We start from the raw sequence: 23,214 nt of genomic DNA, 5'->3' as shown, positions 1-23,214 counted from the left end.
TGTACCGGGATAGTAGAGTGAGCACGTAAAATCTTTTCTTTGAGACAGTTTTAAGCATCATGCATATCTACGGCAATACATACATGGCGGGTGGTGATGGGGAACTTAAGATCAATTGTTGTTATTACTGTTACGAAATTTTCGGTATATACATATCCGTCGAAATATTAAAATATATCGTGCTTTAGAAAAATTGTGGAATGGGAGTGGGGTGGAGGGGATTAAGATGTTTCAAAACTGCGACCCGACACTATTTTAATTTGCATTGCATCACTGTCTTTCTAACATATTATGTAGGAAAGTAACCAGCGAAGGTTAGTGGAAAATCTGTCGTAGCCGTATAGTATCATTTTACCCCACAATATCCAATATAAGCAGTTTTATGAATCTTGTAACAATGAGATATTAGCGTTGAAATATCACGTTTACAGGGGTAGATAAACTGTAAAACTTACACCCCTATTATCACAGTTATAACACGGTGGCCGCGTGGCTTAAGCGTTGGACTATAACGCCGTGGGTCCCAGGTTCGAATCCTGGGTCTGGCAAGTACACATATTGTTTTTCAATTTGTGTGCGAGTCAGGGTATGGACCTAAAAGGTTGAGAGCAAGTGGCTGACATCCATTTCTCGTAAAAAACAAAAATCTGTTTATACAAAACCTCTACTCTGTGGAGGCCCATATGCTTCTATTAGGATCGGACATGGTCGGAAAAAAAAACTTTACTACATAGGTACTTAATTTATTAGTGAATATTTTTGCGCTCAGAGCGTTACAATGATAGAACGCAAGCTTTTAAAAGCATGGGTCACGGTTTCAAATCTTTCAGCTAGTTCAAATTTCCACGTTGTTACTACATGCTGGAAGTCAAAGCAAGCCCAGAAATTTTACCTAATTTCTAACAATAACCAACTATCCATATGTACCTCCAGACTGTTCACCCTGTCGAAGGCCTACCTAGATGCTCATCTGAAATGGTATATTTTACCTTTTCAAAACTGCTCATAGGTATTTTGATGTATCTTTCAAGTTCTGTCCCTTATAAACAATATTTAATGCCTATAGTCACTAAACCCGTAGTTCGTGGATGTGTTATATTTTGTGTATGTTTGGATCCAGAGTATGAAATGCTTGAATGAATAGCTTACAATCAATACTCGTAAAACGTGTAATAATATTATAATCTCCATTCTGCAACTTATAATATATCTAGCCCTGTAACCATAACGGTGATTTACAATTTTTACAATTAAAAACAAGTACTTTAAACTAACTATATAATATAATTATGTGTTATAAGTTATAACTTATTGACCAATTCGTGGTGTAGAAGCTAAATCAATAACGTTAGTAATTCTCGTTTGTTATCCCAATGTGTGATCGTAATTGGGAGGGCAATAGCTGTGTTCAACCAAATTGCTTTGGTTCTCGATGTATTCCACTTAAGTGAGTTGACTTTAGACTTTAGATGTAAGTTGTTTTAGAATTTCTCAAAATATATTAGTGGCTCTTTTGCAGTGGACTGTAATTTGAAGATGCTGGTTGGTGGATTATGGATTTAGGGTGGGGGTTACACAGGATGCCAGATACTGACCTTTTAGGTTGAAAGGGCTGGCGTGCGTTGGAGTTGGTTCGCATTGGTAAACGTACGGTTCAGAATGTTACTCTCACGGTTTCCACTTGGCTTTGGTATGAATGATGATGTAAAGTTCAGGATGGATGATAGACACGACGTTCGCTCAAACCGTATCAGATTTAGCACAACGAATGTCAAACATATGCGTTTTGAGTCTGTGGTTAACGACGGCTAAGCTATAACAAATCCGCACACGACCGCTTTCTTAATGCGACTCGAGATAATTGAATGTTATTCGCAATCACGGTCGTCTCATGACCCGTAATTGCTGGTTGCCTGGTCTTGTGACAATAATAAATAAGGATGTGAGGTAGGTGGGGAAATAAGGAATGACAGCCACCATATTTGGCCATATCATATATTCTTACTCGCTATATATTGTAACTAGTTTTTTTTTGTTTGTTTGAAAACAACATATAAATATCATAATATTGTGAACGTAATTTTTACAATGTGATTGAATTTTATATGAGGAAAATCAAATCTTTTATATAAAACATTGTTTCAACACACAAATACCGCAGTGTTAGTACTGAAATAAATTAATGTTACATACATTTTTTTATATAAAATGCCCAACCCCTGTTCCATTTACGCAGCTTTTCACTGCGGCCGGGGCAAATTTTCCAGAGAGAGAGCAACCCCGCAAGTAGGTGCCTACTTACTGGCATTGTGTTGCTGTAGATTTTCACCCCCTAGTTCAGTTCGGTTTCACTCGCCGGCGGGGGAGGTCGCGTCCGTCCAGCCCTTTCCCAATATTGTTTCCACTGTTGTGTGTCACCGCCTGCCGGATTGTTGCCTTATTCGTGCTTTCAGTGACTCATCGCTCAGTGTTTGGATACCTCTTTATAAAATATACAATATTACATACTGTAGTTAATGACTTTCGCAGAAAATTAATGAAACATTTATAATGTCGTCCGTGTTGAGTATGGTGAGTTTTATATTTTGCCAAAACAACGTCATCTTTCTATACAATTCAACATTATCTCACTCAATTTAAAATACATAACATATGTTCTTTATAAGTATGTCTTAGTACGCCTCTTATTTCGCCATTTTCCGGTGTACATTGCGTATTATTTTGAATCGCAATTTCGTATACTATACCTTCTGTCAGTGTTAGTAGGTACCGGTTTATAAATAAACTAAAGATCTACCTACGCATTATAAGTGTTTGATAAACAAGTAGAATTTTAAAATAGGTATTTAATATTTATTTAATTCTATATTTAAAATATAAGTTTAGATATTATGTACATTAGGTATTTACGTTTGTGTTACTCAGTGGCGATTTCCCATGAAGCAGATCGCTTCGTCAGAAGGTTGTGACATTTTAATAAAAAGATGGATATTTTTCGCAGGCTGATTTTAAATAATCAATCGAGGCAACTCAAGATGTCAACTTAACTACTATTATTTATAACGCCCAGTGGTGCACAAGATTTTCGCAAAACGGTCTTCAACACTGTTAACGCACTATAATTTACAACCGTCACCGATACTAATCTACTAGTACTCAGTAGTCAGTGTTTATAACTCAAAATATAACTTTCATTTTTCTTTATTATGTCCGATTCTAATAAGATCGATAATATGGGCCTCCACAGAGTGGAGGTTTTTGTATCAACAGATTTTGTTCTTACGAGAAATGGATTTTGGCCACTTGCTCAACCTATTAGGTCCATATTCTGACTCATACATAAATTGAATACATAACAATATGTGTACTTGCCAGACTCAGTATTTCAACATGGGACCCAACACGTTATAGGCCGACGCTTAAGTTATAGGTAGGTACTATATATTATACACTTTTTTGTCGATACACTGCTTGATGAATGCCTGTATAAGTTTCATCCGTTTCTCTCGAAGCTTAGTTTTTCACTGCCAATATATCGTCATCACTGCTTGATGAAGGCCTCTCCAAGTTGTTTTCATTCTTATCACTGATGTGAGTTGCGTTGATACCTACTTATTTCGTTTACAGTCGTTTTCTAATGAAAATGGACTGAAAAAATACAATTACCGGTCAAATCTAAATTGTCGTTGAAGTGGCGAGGGGTGGAGGTAGGCTGTTAAGATCCGAAATAAATAGTCACAGTCACAATCCGACACAGTTTTTCAGTCATACTTATTTGTTTTCGTTGAATTATGAATACATATTACAGATGGTGTTGGTTAAATTTAAAAAAATCTCTAAAAAAGTCTTGCCTAAAGTAGGGATTCCAATCCCGGGATCCCGAGCTATTTTCGATGCCTATGAATCCCGGGATTGATAAACATAATCCCGAACCTTTCGGGATTGATTTTTTATCAATTTTTATGGAAAATAAAATAAAAAACGAAAATATAACAGAAAAAATACTTTCAATAACAAACAACTACATTAGAAATAAACTTAGTTTGAATGATTGAAGTTTGATCTATACCCATGTGTAAGTTGCCGATTCATTTTATTTTTTCACATAAATTAATAAAAATGAGAAAGATTGGAAAAAAACAATGCTTAGCACTATTAACAAAGTAATTCCACCATGATATCATACGTTTTACGGCAGTTTCATATTTGGCTTACTAATTAGATTTATAAAGCGGAAAGGCCATAAATATACCATGATTTGCTTTACTATTTTAAATCTCGCTAACCAATTCATTAAGTCTTTACTATCAGAAACAGCAATCTCATATTGAATTCACATCATTATTTATATTAAAATATTATTTACTCCATTAAACTTATGTATTTCCAAGATTTAACGTATACAATATTAACAATAAATGTCTTAAATGGTATAAATTATACTAGATTTATTTTTGACCGATTTTATCAATGTTATTTGTAAATATAAAAAAAATATATTAACAATGGAAAAAATCCGGGATTGTCAAATTGTAATCCCGAAATCCCGGTATCAGAATTTTGGCTCGGGAATGGATTCCCTAGCCTAAAGCAACCATAATAGATTAAATATACCCATTCTTCTATCTATAAAATATCTATAACTATCTATGATTTGCTAGCATAGCTTTAGATATTTAATAGTTACTTAAAGGAATAATATTTGACTTGAAGGTTAATTGTTTTTTTTTAAATATAATCAACACTATCTTTAATTTGTAGTCTTAGTTCAATGAAAACAATAATTACGTATGCCTAACTGACGAAGTTTAGTGTTACTATTTATGTCAGATCTTAACAGCCTACCTCCACCCTTTGCCACTGATTCAGTGGTACCGACGAGGCTTTAATATAACATGTGTATAAGTATAATATTCTTCTTCTTCTGGTTCCAATACTATTACAGCTGGAATATCATGGCAGCATGAAGCATGAGCATGGTTTTATACAAACATATTGTCGAACAACAACTTCTTGTTCACTTGTTAAAACTGTGAACTAACAATCCCCTTCAATGCAGTTAATCGCACTTCCGTTTTTAAATGAGGAACGCCTCCAAATTCATCATTGCATTTTACGCTCTCGTGGGATACGGATTTATCAATTTACGTGATTTGAAGCTTTTTATAATGAGAAATATGTCTAAATTAATCAGGAGTGATGTTAAAATTATTATTAGTAAACTTTTGGTTTATTGCTAAGAAGAAAATGAGTCGCATCTAAAAAGAGAGCCTATATATTATTTAAACACGCCTGCCGTGCGCGTGTGGCCGCCATGACAGGTACGTCACTGAGAAGTCTTCTATATGCGACTACAGCGACTTCCTGTTATTGCCAATTTCTTGTTGTCGGACTAGTGTTGCAACTAAACCTTTATTTAAGGGTGTCCGGAAAGGAAATCAAATGTCAAATTGTACAGACACGTTGACTTATATTTCTTGACTCACCATTAGCAATGTAAACATCTTCTGTGTGTTTACAATTTCTTATATTATTTATCTTTCAAACTCGGTAATTAGTAAATACCTAAGTACCCATTCTTCAGACGTGTCCAATTGTAGACATATCCAACGGGTGGTCACGGGGCTATGCCATTTTTAAAATACAATTAAAAATAAATAATAAAGACATACACGTACATATCAATATTTCACTGCTAACAAGAATGCCTATAAATCACAAGATATTACTATCGTATAAAAAACATAGTATGATACTAAATACTATTTCGTCTCCCTCTAAGTTTTAGTGTTTTATTTGTTTTGGGAAGTCGACTTTAAAGTTTTAATTTAAATAAAAATATTAGTAAACGTGTCCCCAAATTATTACGCATTGAATATAGTAAAGAGTCTTTTGTATAAATAAGTTTTAATAATGTTGGATTATTATTATTAAAAATACATTTTCGTGTATTTCTCCGATCACTTTCGCCATCATAAACGTATATTTGTATCTGTATAGACAATATCGCCTGTGGCGCAATTTTGTTTGGGCAATAACGCTCAATAAACATTTTTTTTAATTTTCGAATGAAGGGTTTAACCATTGCCGACTCAAAGATGGCGCTGGTTTAAATTATTAATGTAACTCAGCGCTCGACCTTTATACTGTGCTACCCATTTACTAATGATGATCATAATAGTTTAATTAAAATCATCTTCACTATCATGTTTATTTACCTATATAATATTTACCTTTTCAAATTGAATTGTCATCTTGATCCGTTAGTGATACATAACTTATTATTAGAAACTACATAGGTAATTATTTTATTTATCATGTATATATTCACATTTATAATTGTTTATAAAATTATTAATATATTAGTAGGTACTTAGTATTGTATACAATGTTGACAACATAGGTATATTATGTTAAATATTAGATTAGTTGTTATTAGTTAAATTCTTCTTCTTCTTCTTCGATGGCGCTACAGCTCAAGTCGAGCCCTGGCCTCCTCCACCGCCGTCCTCCAGCCGGAACGGTCCTCCGCACGTCTTTTCCAGTTCATGATTTTTAGCAGCTGGTTGGCATCTTTTGTTATTTTTTTACTAGTTAAATTAGGAGTAGTAAAATAATTGGATTTAGGAGGGTTGGTTAAGTAATTCGTTTTCCGCATAACGATGTAGTTAATATACCATTACTTCCTAAGTATATGACTATCAGTATCATTTAGTTAATATTGTATCAGCTAATGGTTTAATAGTACCCTGCAACTATAACTCAATAAATAACGACGGGTGAGCGGCTTACGCGTGGGCTTGCAATGTCGTGGGTCCCAGGTTCGAATTCTGGATCTGGTAAATACACAATATACATATTGTATTTCAATGTATTGTATGTTTCGAATTATAGTATAGACCTAATTATTCGAACTGTTAACATGCACTATTTCTCGTATAAATAAAAATTTGTTAACACAATTTGGAGGCCCATAATAAAATGATCTTCTTAAGACCCGACATGGTAAAAAAAATGGTTAATAATATAATAATTTTGCTGCACAGATTTAAAAATGAAACACAATTTAAGTACCTTTGTATTACTAATATGTTGATGGGCATATCATTAAAATAATTATGTTTTAACACAATTTTATTCACTTGTAATAATTATTTAAATATTGCCACATCACTAATTTAATTTATCGATCAGCTATTTTTACTGAAGTGGAGTTTTTTTGTTACATTGTTGCTACACCTGCAGCTGATGATTGTTACGTTAATGTTTATAAAATTTATAGCATCCAGTGAAAGCGCGGGAAATATTATAGTTGTGTTTTAGATTGCAGATATCGAATGGTCAATCATGGAGACATTCCATCAGACCTAGTACCCTCGTAACCTCAAAAACTTGCCAGGAATACCTCAAAATATTTGGTCAAACAAATTATTAAGCCGTTACATTAAGCTTGTCAATTCCTTTCGAATTGAGGTTATGAGACGATATAGTTATAATATAATAATATTATCTGTATCATTATATTTATGATATATAATGCCGCCCCCGTATTTGGTGCCACGTAAACCACAACAACGCTTTTAACCATTTAAAATAAATTAGTTAACACGGTTGTAGATAGGTGTTAACGTATTTTGTTTTCAACGTAAACAATGACTTGGGCGTGATAATCATCCTCGATCATGTAATAAAGATGATTTCGGTGACGCATGGAATATTACTTCTTCCACTACGTTAAGACTCCATGATTGAGGATCGTCCTCTCAACGGGCCGACCCCACTCCTCTCGGGATTCTACGACACGCAAGTTCTATGTCAGTGAAAGACCCGTGGAACTGATGTAATATGTAACCATCCGAGACATCCAATTTTTGCTTTAATTTTAATATTATGAAGCGTGTCTCAAAAACAAGACAACGCACACGATACAAGCGGACACTAACATACTTGAAAGCTCAAGGTTAATTCGCATATTTTCGTACGTTCACGGCAGTGGCGAAGGGTGGAAGTAAGCTGTTAAGATCCGACATAAATAGTCCACAATAAACTTTGTCAGTCATACGTATTTGTGTTCATTGAACTAAGTCTACAATTTACAGATGGAATTGTTGAATTTTTTAAAATTCAATTAAACACTGCAAAAACCAAGTCATAGATAATAGTAAAAAAATCGTCTATTATATCTAAAATTATGCCATTCAACCATAGACAATTTTGGATATTTTATAGGTAGATAGAATAATATTTTTTATCGATTATGGTTTGGTTAGGCAGGGCTTAATGAATTTAAAAAACTTAACCTACACCATGTGTAATATGCATTCTTAATCCAACGAAAACAAATAAGTATGATTGAAAAGGTGTGCGCTATTTTGTCGAATCGCCCATAACATATCAAAACTATTATGGTTTGGTTTAGGCAAGGTTTAATTGAATTTTAAAAACTAACCAACACCATCTGTAAATTGTAGTCTTAGTTCAATAAAAGCAAATACGAATGACTGACAAAGTTTAATGTGCACTATTTATATCGAATCTTAACAGCCTACATCCACCCTTCGCCACTGGTTCATGGTAATCTTCGGGTAAATCGTGCCCAAATAATAGGAATTGTTCCAATTCGGTCACGACTCAAAAGTGACTTCAATCTGTCAATGCAATTTGAGCTTTATTTAGATACTTAGCTAAGTTTGCGAAGACATGAAAATTTGCGTTCACCAAGCAATGGTATTTATTAATGAATTTTCCGAATAATCCCGTGAATGGATATGGAAATTATTTCTTTGAAAATTTACAGAATACTATGAAAAATCACTCATGGCGTTTTGAGGCCAGTCGCGTGCTGGAAATGTGTCATAAGTCGAAATATTTTAACTGAGTTAATAATTCGGCACACAGTTTTCTCGAAAACACCCACACACAATAAAAATGCTGTCGTTACAGTTTCGCGGGTAATTATTTATTATTCAATATCAGGGCAGAAAGAATAACCATACCTAAACTTATGGAACTTTCAAGAAGTAACAAAAAAATAACTGTATATAAATATTGTCATACGCTTCTTTGTAATAGTTGTTCCTCACTCCAATAATTAGACCTCCTCTGAAATCTGAACTCAGAAATAATGGGAACTAAAATATCTAATGGGTAAGGAGTAGCAGGTAAACGATCTCGAGTAAGGAAGAATACGGGATAAATTTTAACACGTGTCAAGAATACGTCATACGTCGAATACTGACAACTGCTTTCGGTTTATGCAATCATTTAATATTGGTGTATTACACCAACGCCATCTTTAGATTAATAAAGCCTGAGCATAACTTTTTGCACAAGCAACGAGTGGTCCACTTTTCAGCTGTCAAAATCAGATCCCAGATTGCTTGACATATTGATTCGCCCTTTCTCGTTTCAAATTGGATTTTAAAAAAATTCGCACATCAAATATGTTAGCTATCAGTGTTATTTATGAATAATATACATTCCTGTTATTCTTCAGCTGTCAAAATCAGACTAGTCTTTCACACAAAAGCCGGTGGTAATATCGATTTCCAAAAAATATGTAGCATTGATCTATCCATTACATTTGTAGAAGGTGTATTAATGCTAGTGTATTAATTATCATTTAACTATTTTAACTCATCTATACTTATACTTCACTTGAACGCGAAAGACGCGTCAGTATGATCACTCTATAGTCAATGGCAATAACAGGTCATCCATAGACAAGCGGAGGGGCGGAAAGGTAGGACCAGTCGTGAATGTATTGGCTTTCTCTTCAGTCGGCAATGATTACACACAATGTTACACGTGCATAATACGTGTTTCATTTTCGTAGGGCACTCACACATTCAATCAAAATGTAGTGTTATTGAATATTGCCTATCGTAATTATATTTATTATCTGTTCTGCGCATAGAACCCTCGAAACCAAACCCGTCCCGCACTACAATCGGTCTTCATCGAATGTATAGGTAAATCGTTTTACAGTGGCACCATAGGTAGGACAACCGCGGCTTGCAGTTGTAGTGGTATTGTTTGCTAGCATTGAAACAGGCATTTTCGCAAGCAATTCAATACACGCGCGAATCGCCTATTGTGCCACTGTAGAATGATTTACCCAGCGCTCGAAATCGAAAAGTTTGCGAACCGGAGCGCTCGACATTTTTTGAAGATATCAACATAGTTATTAAATTTTATATGTATTTTATAAAAATAAGTATGTTAGATTTTTTGTTACATGGCATATCAAGCTCAGACGGTCAAATTATTTTTTCCACGAGACGGAGCGATAACTTTACCGATTTCACGAACCGGAACGGCGCTCCGGTCCATTTCGAGTCCTGGATTTACCTTATATCAAGAGCCCTACGGTTACGTTTGGTCTAGCATCAGCAGTTTTTACGCCTGGAAATGTCTCGGCGCATCTATTATATACACAAGACTGCTATCGGCGGCTATCGAGGGTAGTTTGTCATATTTATTTATTGAGGTATTATAATTGTTATAATAAGTTCTTGTTACAGCACCTCTGTTGGCAGTGTTAACTTTTAGAGCAATATTGACAGGTTTGACAGTTTAGACAGCTACTTTATTCTAACAATTTTATTACAATACCTCAATATATAAATATGATAAACTACCCTCGATAGCCACCAATAGTGGCCGATAGCAGTCTTGTGTATAGAATAGATGCGCATGAGCTGATACCCAAGACTGAGGCCGCCATGCACTCAAGCATGCTTTGACTGATTTTACAGACACTTTCTAATAAACAGTGCCCTTAGGAGAAATGCTATGCAACACAATGTAAAGAGTTCTTCACGTCCTCACGTCAGTTAATGACCCCACCAACACAACACTCGGTATTAATCGGGCGTATCACGCGACCCTACGTTTGGATGTGAAGCATCATTTTTTTATGACTGGGAATGTCTCGGGAGCAGTTACCCAAGACTGAAGTCACATACCTACTTTACATTAATAATAATATATAAATGCGATAATCAGTCGTCATAAACCAAGACTTATTTTGGTTTATGACTTGATGACGGCCAGCCCATAAAACGCAAGAAATACAAAGCTCATTGAAAGTTCTCAAATATTACCTATATTGAATGCGTATTTCGATACCGTGACATATATAATATATGAATATGACATATTCTTTAATGAATATAACATTTGAGATCTTTCTCCACACTCAAGAATTTATTGCACTTTCTTAGACGGTAACCTACTTCCCTTTTTTTTGATCCCTGGTTACCCTCAATGACCATCTGCCATTCATTCCTGCGCTCCGCACCTCTGGTAGAGAGAAGCCCGTAGCGTTCTTCACCTGCGGGTCTATTCTATACACAAGGTGACTATCAACCGCTAAAGTGATAGTATTTATTACATATTTGTATTGAGGTATTATAATTCTTACAATAAGTTAGCCGTCTAAACAGTCAAAACTGTCTATCTCGCTCTAAATTTTATCATAGCCAAGAGAGGTGCTGTTAAAATATAGCACTTATTGCAACAATTACTACCAACTTATTGTAACTGTTAAATACTTTGATACAAACCTACCCTAAGTTTGATAATATTTATTACTTTATCACATTAGCGGTCGATAAGTATAGAATAGACCCACTGGGCACTTTAGCATCCTACTGCCCCTCCAAATCCATTGGTGCTCCTACGGACAATATAATCAAGAAACTGAGTACCTACTTATAGGTATGTCCTACGTGTATCTGGATCAAAGAATTCTTCTTATATGCATTATTTGAAAAAAATCCTTTAGTGTTTTATTTAGTTTTTGTTTTATTAATGTAACAATTTTATTTTTTCAGTTGGACGCATTGAATGCACCAAAATGGCGTGCACAAGCAGCAGGTGCCAGAGTGCAGTTGTCAGAGGCCGCCACCAGGTTACAGCGCGTCCTCCAAGCGCAGCGAGCTGACCAGCAAGCATGTAAGAATTAATTAATGTTGTAAACAGGATAAATCTATGTAGGATAGGTACTTCGCCAAACTGCTAAAATTGCTGGACATTTATCTCCGCAACATTTGGACTAATGCTGTCATCCAGTGGGTTAATCAATGGTCACAAAACCACCCGCCTTAAAACCCGCTGTGTCTAAGTCTTTAATAGCGATACGTAGAGTCAAGAATCGAGAGGAATTGAAGGAGCTGGGTACAGGGAGGCTTTCAGACGAAGTAGATTGACCCCAGCTGATGATGGACGAATGTTTCTCTCCATATTGTTACCATTATAATGAATAAAGATTATGGTATACTTTTATTATTATTCCTTACCAGCTTAAAATTACCAGGTGGCAGTGTCACATGCCAACATTATTTTCGATGTGCTCAGTAATAAAACTTACTATTTTTTATATTATAAGTAAAGCAATGTATAGGGTAACAATAATATTATTCATTGCTGAAGAATGTGTCGATTTTAATACCAATGCATGTGTGATTTATACAATCGCACAACAAAGACACATGCTTGCATAATAGATATATATATATAAATCAAGGCGAATATATAATGTACTTAATTTGTTTTTCGATGATAACGATGTTCAATCTCCTTGTTTTTTGTGTCACCATGCGGATAACAGCACAACCCCATCGCAAAAGATATATGTTGTGATATTATCAATGGACTAGGTATAATAGATACTTATTTTGTTCCAGTGGCGGAATGCCTGAGTGAGATAACGAGGTTGGAGAGTGAGCTGGTAACCCAGGAGTCAAAGTACAATGCGAGGATCTTGGCTGTCACCACGGAGCATGACAATAAGTATAGAGCTGCCTTGGAGGACAGTGCTGCTCTGTCCAACGAAATTAGGAATCTAAAGGTAATTTTTATCCATATATTAAAATTGTATTAATACCCACATTTACCAATAGTTAAGTTTAGTTACCAACGTTTAGTTCCACTGGTTGTGGGTTCAAATCTCACAGCAAGGCCAAACTGACTTTTTTCAGTCAATATAATATTGTGTGTTTCGTGTGTCCTTTCACACCAAGCATCCTTAATCAAAGTGCCATTCTTTGGGGATTCCAACCCATTTGGCCATTAACTTGACCATGTATCATCATCCAATCATGATTAAAATAAAACAAACTAATACCTATTAATCACATTTATTATTGTTTAATTTAAGCGTTGTCAATCTACATTAAAATATACATAGATAGATGTCATTTATACCTTTAAAATTCTATATATTTGGTTCTACAACATCTTCGTCATAAGAGCATAATGAGTTATAAGCTTAAAATAAAAGTACAAATATAGTATTACCCTTTACCTATATACAGGTGGCCCTCGACTTTCAAATGTTCTACTTTTGCACAATTCGCTATTTCATACGTTTCTTAAAATTCAGATTTTTGGTGAAAATGTAAAACATGTGCGTTTCCATGCAGTCGCTCTTCTCTCCTCCGCTCCCCGTCACCTTCTCAAATACGTAAAAGGGTGATATTCAACTATCTCTTGACAAGTTTGTAAAGAAAACACCTGATTGGTAATACGCCTCGTTAACTTTATTATACCCATTGATAAAATAAATAATTTAAAGTACAATTTTGGATGTTTTTTTTACATCCCTCTACTTTCGAACATTCAACATTCGAATACATTTTCAGTAACCAATTACGTACGAAAGTCGAGGGCCGCCTATATTCTCGATTGAAAAAGTTATTGGACATTGTTTATACGTGTTGACAATACGTTTCGTCTTGTAACATGTATGATAATTTACACGTTTTCTTATGATTTCAGGTGACTCTGGGTGAGCTCAAGAAAGAAGTAGGAGAGAGCCGTGCGAGGTTTGCGCAGGTGGAACGAGCCGGTCAGAGCCGGGAGGCGGAACGACGGACCCTCATCGAGGAATTGAAGCAAGCTAAACAGCTTGCGGATGACCTCAGAAGAAATCAATCACCGCCTTGCAAGGTTAATATTATTGTCGATAAATCGTGTTTCTCGATAGGTTTGACACTAAGACGAGATATTTTTCGCGCTTAGTAAATGAGTTTATCGAATTTCACAGGAACCCTGACAAAATTAATAAGGACAATGGTGTTTAGCTTAAAAACATTATGCCTTCCGGTCCAATATCGAATATAGTATCTTTGGTCATCGCAACAGACACAGTACAGTACCCTCTTTTTACTCTGAGCAACGTTTGCTCTCTGCGAAACAGACCAATTTTCCACACACTATGATCCGCATTCGCACTAATACACCCAATAAAATAATATATTTCAATATTTTATCTCTTGATAATGGAGCCCGAAACATCGAGGATAAACATAACTCAAAAGTCTATCACGGGTAGGTTATAGATACATAGCATAATAATACAATAGAGGGCATAGTTATAATTATAATTGAGTGTGACAACTCTTGTGTGGGCGCTGGTTTACAACTCACCGCTCAGAATTGACCACTTTCCAATTCAGTATCCCGAGCTTGCGGCAGTGATCGGTAGTTATGTAGAGCCATCGAATTTTTGGCCCTTGTTTTCTTCTGTGCTCTATTGGAATGCTCAACGTTACTTCCTTAGGTGGGTCATTGTTGTTTATACTGTGCATAACACTTAACCACCATAGTCATTTTTTAACTTACCTTTTTCATTACCATCTGTTGCATATCTTAAAAACAGTTGTTGCAAATATAATTTTTACACATGCATTATTATATGGATATGATATCTTGGGTGTGACCCATATCCTATTTCTGAGATCAAGGAATGTTTGAATGAGAGAAATAAAACTCATACCTACTTAATCATATTTAGAAGTATTTTTATTAACATTAAAAGAAGGCTTTGAATTTAAAACTTATCTAATTTGAAGGATGAATCTGATGCATTTTGATGAGTTTGTTAATATCTGGCTCGAATTCACTTAAAAACAGCTGTAAGTCGCCGCATGTTCAGTAACTTGCAGCGGATTTCTCTTTTTAGTTAGCAACGTTGCTACAGCACTAAATCTACGTTCACACAAATACGACGATGGGAGAAATTGTTGAACAACTGACCATAACCCAGGGTACAGTTGAGAAATTCGCTTCTGTAGCCAAAATTCTTTGTAGCTATTCTTGAATATAATTTTTAATTCTCCATTTGTTGTCAGTTCTATAAGTTCAACTGGGATGATCCTACTGTGTTGACATTTGAAAAGAATCCAACACCCAGTCTGGTATGTCCTTGTTAAAAATGTCCTGGAATCGTTTCTTCGTTAAATCATCGTGGAGGTTCTTCAAGTGCTGACAGTAAATAAGCAAGTCATCGTTACTGAAGGATACTGCTGAATTGCGGAAATTATTAAATTCATGTCTGCCTGATCTTTTGTACAGTAGCTGTTTATAGATAGAATTTATCTGCCGTCGCCCCTCTAGATTTCCTTAACGCACGCTTATTTTCTTTGAGCCTTCTACTGCCCCCCTGAACGCCTCCAGCGCCCACAAGGGGGCGTTATCGCCCACTTTGAGAATGACTGCTCTAGACTGTGCATACCAACTATAGAGCTCAACATTCTATCTTTTCCTCCAATCGAGTACATGCTTTACAATTGTCAAACAAGCCCTGATTTATACTTACTTCAAGATGAATATTATTCTACTTGTAATACTTTCATATAATAATAATATTTTGATGTGTCATATTATAATAGTTTTATGAGAGGTGGTGTTGTACACATTATTTAAATGATATTTGAACATTTCAGCAAGAGGACACGCTTAAGGCAGAAGTTGAATCTTTGAAGGCAGTTTTGGAGCTGAAGATCATAGATTTGAACAGTCTTCGGAAGCAAAATGAAGAGTTAGAGCAAGCAGCTTGCCGCTTACCTGCCGCTCTGCAGCGATCAGCTACGCTCGCAGACACCGCTGAAGACCTCAGGGCACAGCTTGAAAGGAAACTTAACGAAGAAGCGTAAGTTGAATAATATTATGAATTGAATGTGGCTGTGTTTTTTTTGTTTATTTTGTTTACGTAAGTTCTTCATTTTATTCTCTGTTTATTCCCGACCTATCAATTTTTCCAAAGATCTTCAGGAAACACAATGAACTAAGTAAATTCTACATTAAATGAGTTAAATGGTAAGTTTATCGCTTAATTATTTTGTACAGTTCGGTTATGAGGAATACAGCGGAAAACACATTTTGAAAATAGCCGATATACTGAATTATTTGTTAGGTTAACCTAACCAAACCTAACCTAACCTAACCCAACCAAACCTAACCTAAACTAACCCAAACTAACAAATAATCCAGTATATCGGATATTTTCAAAATGTGTTTTCCGCTGTATTCCTCATAACCGAACTGTACAAAACATTGGACATAACAAATCAAGATTCAGGACTTTCACAACATGAGATTTACATTATAACAAATATTATTCTCACAAGAGAGAAGAAGAAAAAATAATAAACAACAAACAATTTTAAACAATAAAATAAAGTTTAAAAAACAAAATGCAAAGTACATCATTGAAAATGTCTGTGTCTTTAGGGAGCGCATATAGCTTATCTTAATCATGTATGGAATCGCTGCAATAGTGCTTTATTAAAGGCACTTTCAAAGATACATAATACATGTTTCCATGTTTTAATATTTTTGTATTCTATGTTTATGCCACTTGAAGGGTACAGGGCAAAAACAGGCTCATCACATTATTTTAATTTTTGAGATTTAAATGCCAATTTGTTGAACAGAGGAAGTGCTCAAAGATGCTATCATTAAAACTACCAAAATCGATTTCATTGCTTCATAAATGAAGGGAGAAGAAAGTGTATTCTAGGCAAAAATCAGCTCATTGTGTAGGTAACTGCACAAAAACGTAGGATATGTTTTATTACTTTGTTTCACTTTTATTATATTTCAAAATAAATGAGAAATCAATATATAAATTATTTTACTTAATATTAAAACCATTTTCTAACCAATTGACCACAATTAAGTAATAATTTATTTTTGTCCTATGGAATTTCAATTTAAATTCAAACTGTCAAAGTCAATTCAACGATATTATGATGCATTTATGTTACAAAAATACCGTTTCATTTCAGAAATTTGTTGCAACAAAACAAACAACTGCAAGAATCCTTCACCCAGATGGCCGCTCAAAAGAACCGCCTGTGCCTCTACAACGAAGAGTTGCAGTACAAACTCAAGCACAACACGGAGGTCGTGAACCTGATCGCCGCCCAGTCCGGCAACCGCCTCGACCCCTCCGCCATGGCCAGCCCTCGCCGGGGTGCTCTCTCCTCTTCCTTCAGTCTGGGGGAGGGCGAGAGCGACAGAGTCAATCACAGTCTACCCGCCGACACGCTGTTTGTCCGGGGACATTCCAGGATGACTGCGAGCTTCAACGAGAAGTATCTGCATTCCACCAACTACAAAGATCGGAGAGGCGATTGGAGATCTACCCCCAAGCGGACGGCTCGTCAGGATTCTTCAGATATCAAACCTGATTTCTGTGATTCTAACAGATCTATCGAATCCATCCAGATGAGCGACTGTTCTCCTCCCAATTCCCCTAAAATTAAAGGAGTCGTCGAGAAGAACGATTCAGTCAGTTGGGTTGTGGAAATCGAAGAGGCACCGGAAGAGACGGCGTCCAGGTACGTGCGACGCGGAGGTTCATTCAGAACTTCGTCATCTCCGCCCGGCAGAGAGGCTCTGAAGAGGCAGCGGTCCAGACCTAAAGGGTGCTCTCCTCCTTCTATAGGACATCTGCTGTCTCAATCGGCGTCCGCTTCCTGTCTGGAGCCCGTCGGCCAACGCGGGGGCTGCAAACTCTTCCGGTCTGGTTCGGTGGAGCACAAGCAGTTCGCTCTGAGGGCAACCAGCACGCCCACCAAAGAGAACGGCAGACGCAGCTGCGAACGTGGAAATTTGACCAGGCCGCGCGCTTCATCTTTCTCCCACGAAGAGCGGAATTCTTCATCAGCTCTGTCCTTAGAGATGGAGAGCCTAGAGGGGAACTTGATTTATACCAAAGAGAATAATTTATTACATAAATCTATGCAAATAGTAGACGATTACGATACTGAATCTCTCGTTTCAAACGGAGACTTGATTCTGCTGCAAGAGTGCGAAGCAGTTCCTAAGGAATCGGCCGGCGAAGCTCTCATCTCCGGAACCAATTCCGAAGACGACGTGTCATTGGATGACCCGTCGCACAGCTCCAGCGATTGCGAGAGCGTGTCGGAGTGCGACGGAGCCGGGGAGAGACCGGCGGAAAGAGCGCTGGCGATGGTCGCCAATAATATCACTAAGGACCTGTCCGCCGCTCCCATGGAGTACAGCTGGTCCGAAGACGGCGAGTGTCCTTCGTTCAACGCGGACATGTGAAATTGGGATTTTTAAATGGGTCACTTTCGATTCATTTAAAACGCAGCTGACACGCTGCAATTTATTATTTAACTATACCGCAAGTATATTTTTGTTTGCACACGCACTTATGAAGTGTCCTAGCGTCGGATTCGATTATATTTATTTTTCAAAGTGTACACATGAATCTTAAACGCCAGAGGTTGTATTTAATATTACATATTATTACTTAAAAAAAACGAAATCATTATGGGTGAACGCTCAGCGAAGTGATATTTATTTCACGGTGAACATTCGAGGTGTATTTTACTCGACGAATGAAGAAACGGAGCCGAACGATGCCCTGTTAGTCTCATCGAAGCGGCTCCGCGATTGGCAGGAGAGCGAGTCTTCATGTCTAGTCTGTTTGTTTTACTTTTCTTCTATAAAACATTTGCAATTTTCTACCATTGATAATGTGAATAAATAAATACACGTGGTGTCGTATTAAAAAAAAAACATTTATTATGGTGTCGAACCGATATTGAAGTTGGTGTTAATAACATAAAGTCAACTTGTCTCAATGATAATGTAATTAATGATACCACTCAAATTTTTTGCGTCATTAGGATGATAAAATTAATTATTATATTGATTGGTAATGGAGCCTCCGTTTTGATTCTGCGTTAGCCAGCTATCGAAAATCAGAAGTCGTCTTTATTTCGTACCTGTATTTTGTATTTATTTTATATCTCATTAAATGTAATTTTAAAATAGTATTGTAATATATTTTTGACACTCAAGAATGTCCCTGAGGAAATTGTCAAATTTTGTCTTTCCAATTTATAGTCTTTTCTCATTTCATATTACTTCTTATTATAAATATTACAATTGTCTTCAATTTCTGAACTAAATGATGTTTGTTACTGTTTATTATTGGCTATAATATATAATATTCATACATACATTTTACTAACTAATAGCAGTCCAAGCCAAATATGAACAAAAGTATGACAGAATTGAATGACCTATTTTCTTTATACATGACATACTTAACACATAACACAACAATCACTGCTGATCTGTTTATTAATATTTAATTACCACATTTAAATATCATGTTAATTATATCGAATGGCCAACTTACGCAAACGCGCCAGTCGCGGTGTTAGCACTAAATGAGATAATTATTAAAAGTAAATAAACCATTTAATAATTTTTCTTTTATTATTCATTAAATAAAAGACAGTGTATTTAGCTGTCAGTGAAATTCCTTATTTGAAACACAAACTGTCACTTTTTTTCCATTTTTGTCTATGGATTAAATATAAAATATTAAAATCTTTTTAAATACCTACATAAATAAATTTGTGCTGCTAATAATTAGTTACATGTTTCATAGAAGTATTTTTGCTCGTACAGATTTTTTAAACATCTGTTTCACTCAATTATTCATATATATCTTTTTATTTTGTCCTTAATTATAATAATGAAGGCCTTCCTTAGTTTCCTTCTCAACCTTACTGTCTCTATATTTCACTATACACAAACCTTTAAATTGTCCATTAAATCATAAAATAAAATGTTCACGCTCTTTTAAAACGATTTGCTTTCAACCAAACAAAGTTTGCAAGTACCCTGTCAATAAAATTTCATTTGGTAATGCATGTTTATTTTTTTGTTATTGACTGTTAAAACCATATTTTTTAATTGTTATAAAATCTGGGCATATTCAATGCTGCCACTATGATGTTTTATTTTAGTAAATATTTTTATTATATTCAGTATCATTTGTCTATACAAAAATATAAATACTGTTTAAACATTTTGTGTTTTTTTTTTAATAATTTTATTATGAAACCAATTCAGTTCATTATAAATCCAAGTGTAAAGATCCTTCACATTTTAAATTTATTTCATAGAAAGTTATGGATACACTTTCGTATTGTTTATATTATTTTTTAATCAAATGAATATTATATTAAAGACAATTTTGTGATTATCATTAATTTATTTATAAAATAAGCTGACAATAGTGATTTTATAAATAATAATAATATATTTATATATAGCTAATATTTTTGCTGACTCGAGTCTAGTTCTAGAAAGCATCATAATAATATTATTTTCTGTCATTTTAATTTTTATTTCTTGACATAAATATAAATTCGTAACAGACAAGTTCGTATGCTCTCAGCAAGTTACAATATTTTTAAATAAAGGACCTATAGATTTTTTTATACTTAGGCTAAGAAACTACGATCGTAGGATCCAATCATCCAAATAGATTACTAATCGCTATAATGATAATATGTCTGTCAATAAGTTAGCTTCGTTAGATTATAATAAATGGTGGTGTGGATTTTGCATCTTGATAATTTTTTCTCAGAATACTGTTTTATTAAAGCCAACAATATGGTAAACTAATAAATAATTTTATCCCTGTTTACTTAGAAGAAAAATTACATCCCTTCTCGTTTATACTAATGCAGCATTGTGTGTAAGTATCAATTGTTAGTTATGTGTGACATAATTGTAATATACCAAAATGTAACAATCTTCATTTTGGTATATTGTGACACATTGTATCAATCTGTCATGTGTTACATTCTACTTGGAAGAGAGTAAGGTATTTTTCATTGTATGTAATTGGTGTATATCGTATATCTCAAATACATATATCACATTATGAATGTAATGATTAAATTAGTAAAAATAACTATCACGTATTATTATACAGGTGATACAGCAAATTAAGAATAGTTTCTACTAAAAATATTGTTACTTTAACACGGGATGCACTTTAATGAATAATCAGTACTCAAAATAGATTTTAATAATTGAATAATTTCAAATACTTACATAGTTTTTTTTTAATCTTGATCACACTTTGGTGTAAAAGAAAAACTAGTCAAACAGTATTCAAGTTTGTAATAAAATAAATACGTAGCTGTTTAATCAAAATAATATTATATTTGTTGTCGATCTTTAAGAATATTATTGATATTGTAAAAAAATAATGTTTGTATCCTCTCCTCCTTATTGTGTAAAATGTTGCCCCGTCATTTAATATATTTATATTGTTACATTTCCAAAGTTTTATGAAACTAATAATTCAAAGTGAATTGCTGTATATTGCGCGCGTAAAAATAACTTTAGCTTTTACCTTTAACAAGTGCGGCTTTCTTTTATAAGTATTTGTAGATATTCAACGCAAACTAAAGCTATCTGTTTGAAATATTAAAAAATAATAATATAATCAATAATTAGTTAGATACTCTATGGCTGCTTAAACTTCGCAATCATTTTTATAAATCATATTTTAATTTACTTATCTATATAGGTATTAAACTTTTTTTACAATTGCTTATGAAAGCTCTCTAGCTAACGTAAAACATAACAAAAACATCTGTCTAATTTGTCATTATAAATACATACTTAACAATATATCTACAAATAACAATGTCTTTGTACTGTTATTTCTTTACTATGATTGTTGTCTATTGTTTAATTCTTGATGGGATGTCATTGTACTAACACTATTTTTCTTATTGTTTATTATAAATACCCATGTGCAAGAAATCACATTATGTATTTTAAAAGATAATTAACACATTTTTTTTTTACTGAATTTAGGAAATTAATTCAGGAGATAATTCGAATTCCATTTATTTTGAATTATGTTAATTATTTTTGATTCAAATTTTTTATAATTATTCTATTCTTAATGTTCCCTATCCAAATTTTGGTTTGCAATTCTTAAGGTGTTTTTCAAAAGAGTATTAAAATCATAATATTGTCTTTTTGTACGTGCGAATTGTCATTGTAAATATATATATATATATATTTTCTTCGTCTTGTACATGTGACATAACCTAAAATTGTAAGTGAATAAACACTTTATTATCGTCGTGTGCTGTGGTCAGTCCACCGCCAGACGGAGGCATCAGCCGAAACGTTTTTATAATTTTAAGGTCGTACAGTCAGCCTTATTAGTTTCGCAAGAATAAATTATATTAATATATTATTGTAATGTAAATTAAAAATTTTAAAATCTCTCAGGTCCGTTTGACACTGAATCGAGTAATATATTTGGATTTTTTTTGTTTGTAAATAGGCTTAATAATAAAATATATGTAAAACATTCTTTGGGAATAATAATATTTTGATATTTTATAAAGTATAACGGATTCCGCCATGCTGAATTTGTAGTTTCTAGATGACATTAGTATTATATAAAATGGCGATTGAACATAATAATATTATGATAGTAATTATTATTGTTTACTATTATTATTAATCCTTCATCAAAGGTTATTAGAATAAAATAATCACAATTAGTTTTTGTACATATTACTTCCATTAATTATTTATGGAGGTAATAAAATAAACTAATTGGTATTATTTTGTTATTAATATAATAATATGGAATACACTGTTTTGAAAAATATATTTATTGATCTTAATCGTTTGATCTGTGTGTATCATGCAAGCCTTGCCATCGTAGAATTTCAATAAAAAAATAATATCTGTAATAATCACCTATATCTATATTATTAAAATTTCATTACATACTCATTTCACTGAACAAATTAATTAATATATTATGTTTTAATGTGTACAATGTACATAATAATGTTTCCCAAAAGTCATTAATAATTGGAAAGTTGTCATACCTGTACGAAGTAAATAAATTATGTACATAATCTTAACTTCTCGGGTATACTGCAATTCTCACCATATTTAACGTTTTCGACTATTTGGGAATAAATTCGTTTATTTGTTGGCAACACTTTATATAATTAATATCTTCAATAGTTATATATTATTAAATTAAATTTATTGTATTTCTCATTATTATTTATTTTATACTATTTCTTATTGCATTGAATA

General features: G+C 34.1%; 1 protein-coding gene across 1 annotated transcript in view; it reads left to right on the top strand.

The window, feature by feature from the left end:
• The window catches only part of LOC147078637 (uncharacterized), a 337,516-nt gene extending 318,686 nt beyond the window's left edge, over positions 1 to 18,830 (top strand). Inside the window, exons 7-11 of the mRNA XM_085960322.1 lie at positions 11,838 to 11,958; positions 12,690 to 12,853; positions 13,783 to 13,953; positions 15,732 to 15,937; positions 17,076 to 18,830. Coding sequence (XP_085816448.1) covers positions 11,838 to 11,958; positions 12,690 to 12,853; positions 13,783 to 13,953; positions 15,732 to 15,937; positions 17,076 to 18,363 — 1,950 coding nt within the window. The 3' untranslated portion in view covers positions 18,364 to 18,830. The remainder of the gene's footprint in view (positions 1 to 11,837; positions 11,959 to 12,689; positions 12,854 to 13,782; positions 13,954 to 15,731; positions 15,938 to 17,075) is intronic.
• Positions 18,831 to 23,214: the final 4,384 nt, after the last annotated feature.

The sequence above is a fragment of the Rhyacophila brunnea genome, unplaced genomic scaffold, assembly GCF_057557595.1.
Source record: "Rhyacophila brunnea isolate RB1 unplaced genomic scaffold, BYU_Rbru_1.0 scaffold_11, whole genome shotgun sequence".
Lineage (NCBI taxonomy): Eukaryota > Metazoa > Arthropoda > Insecta > Trichoptera > Rhyacophilidae > Rhyacophila > Rhyacophila brunnea.
This window is presented reverse-complemented; position numbering and strand designations above follow the sequence as displayed.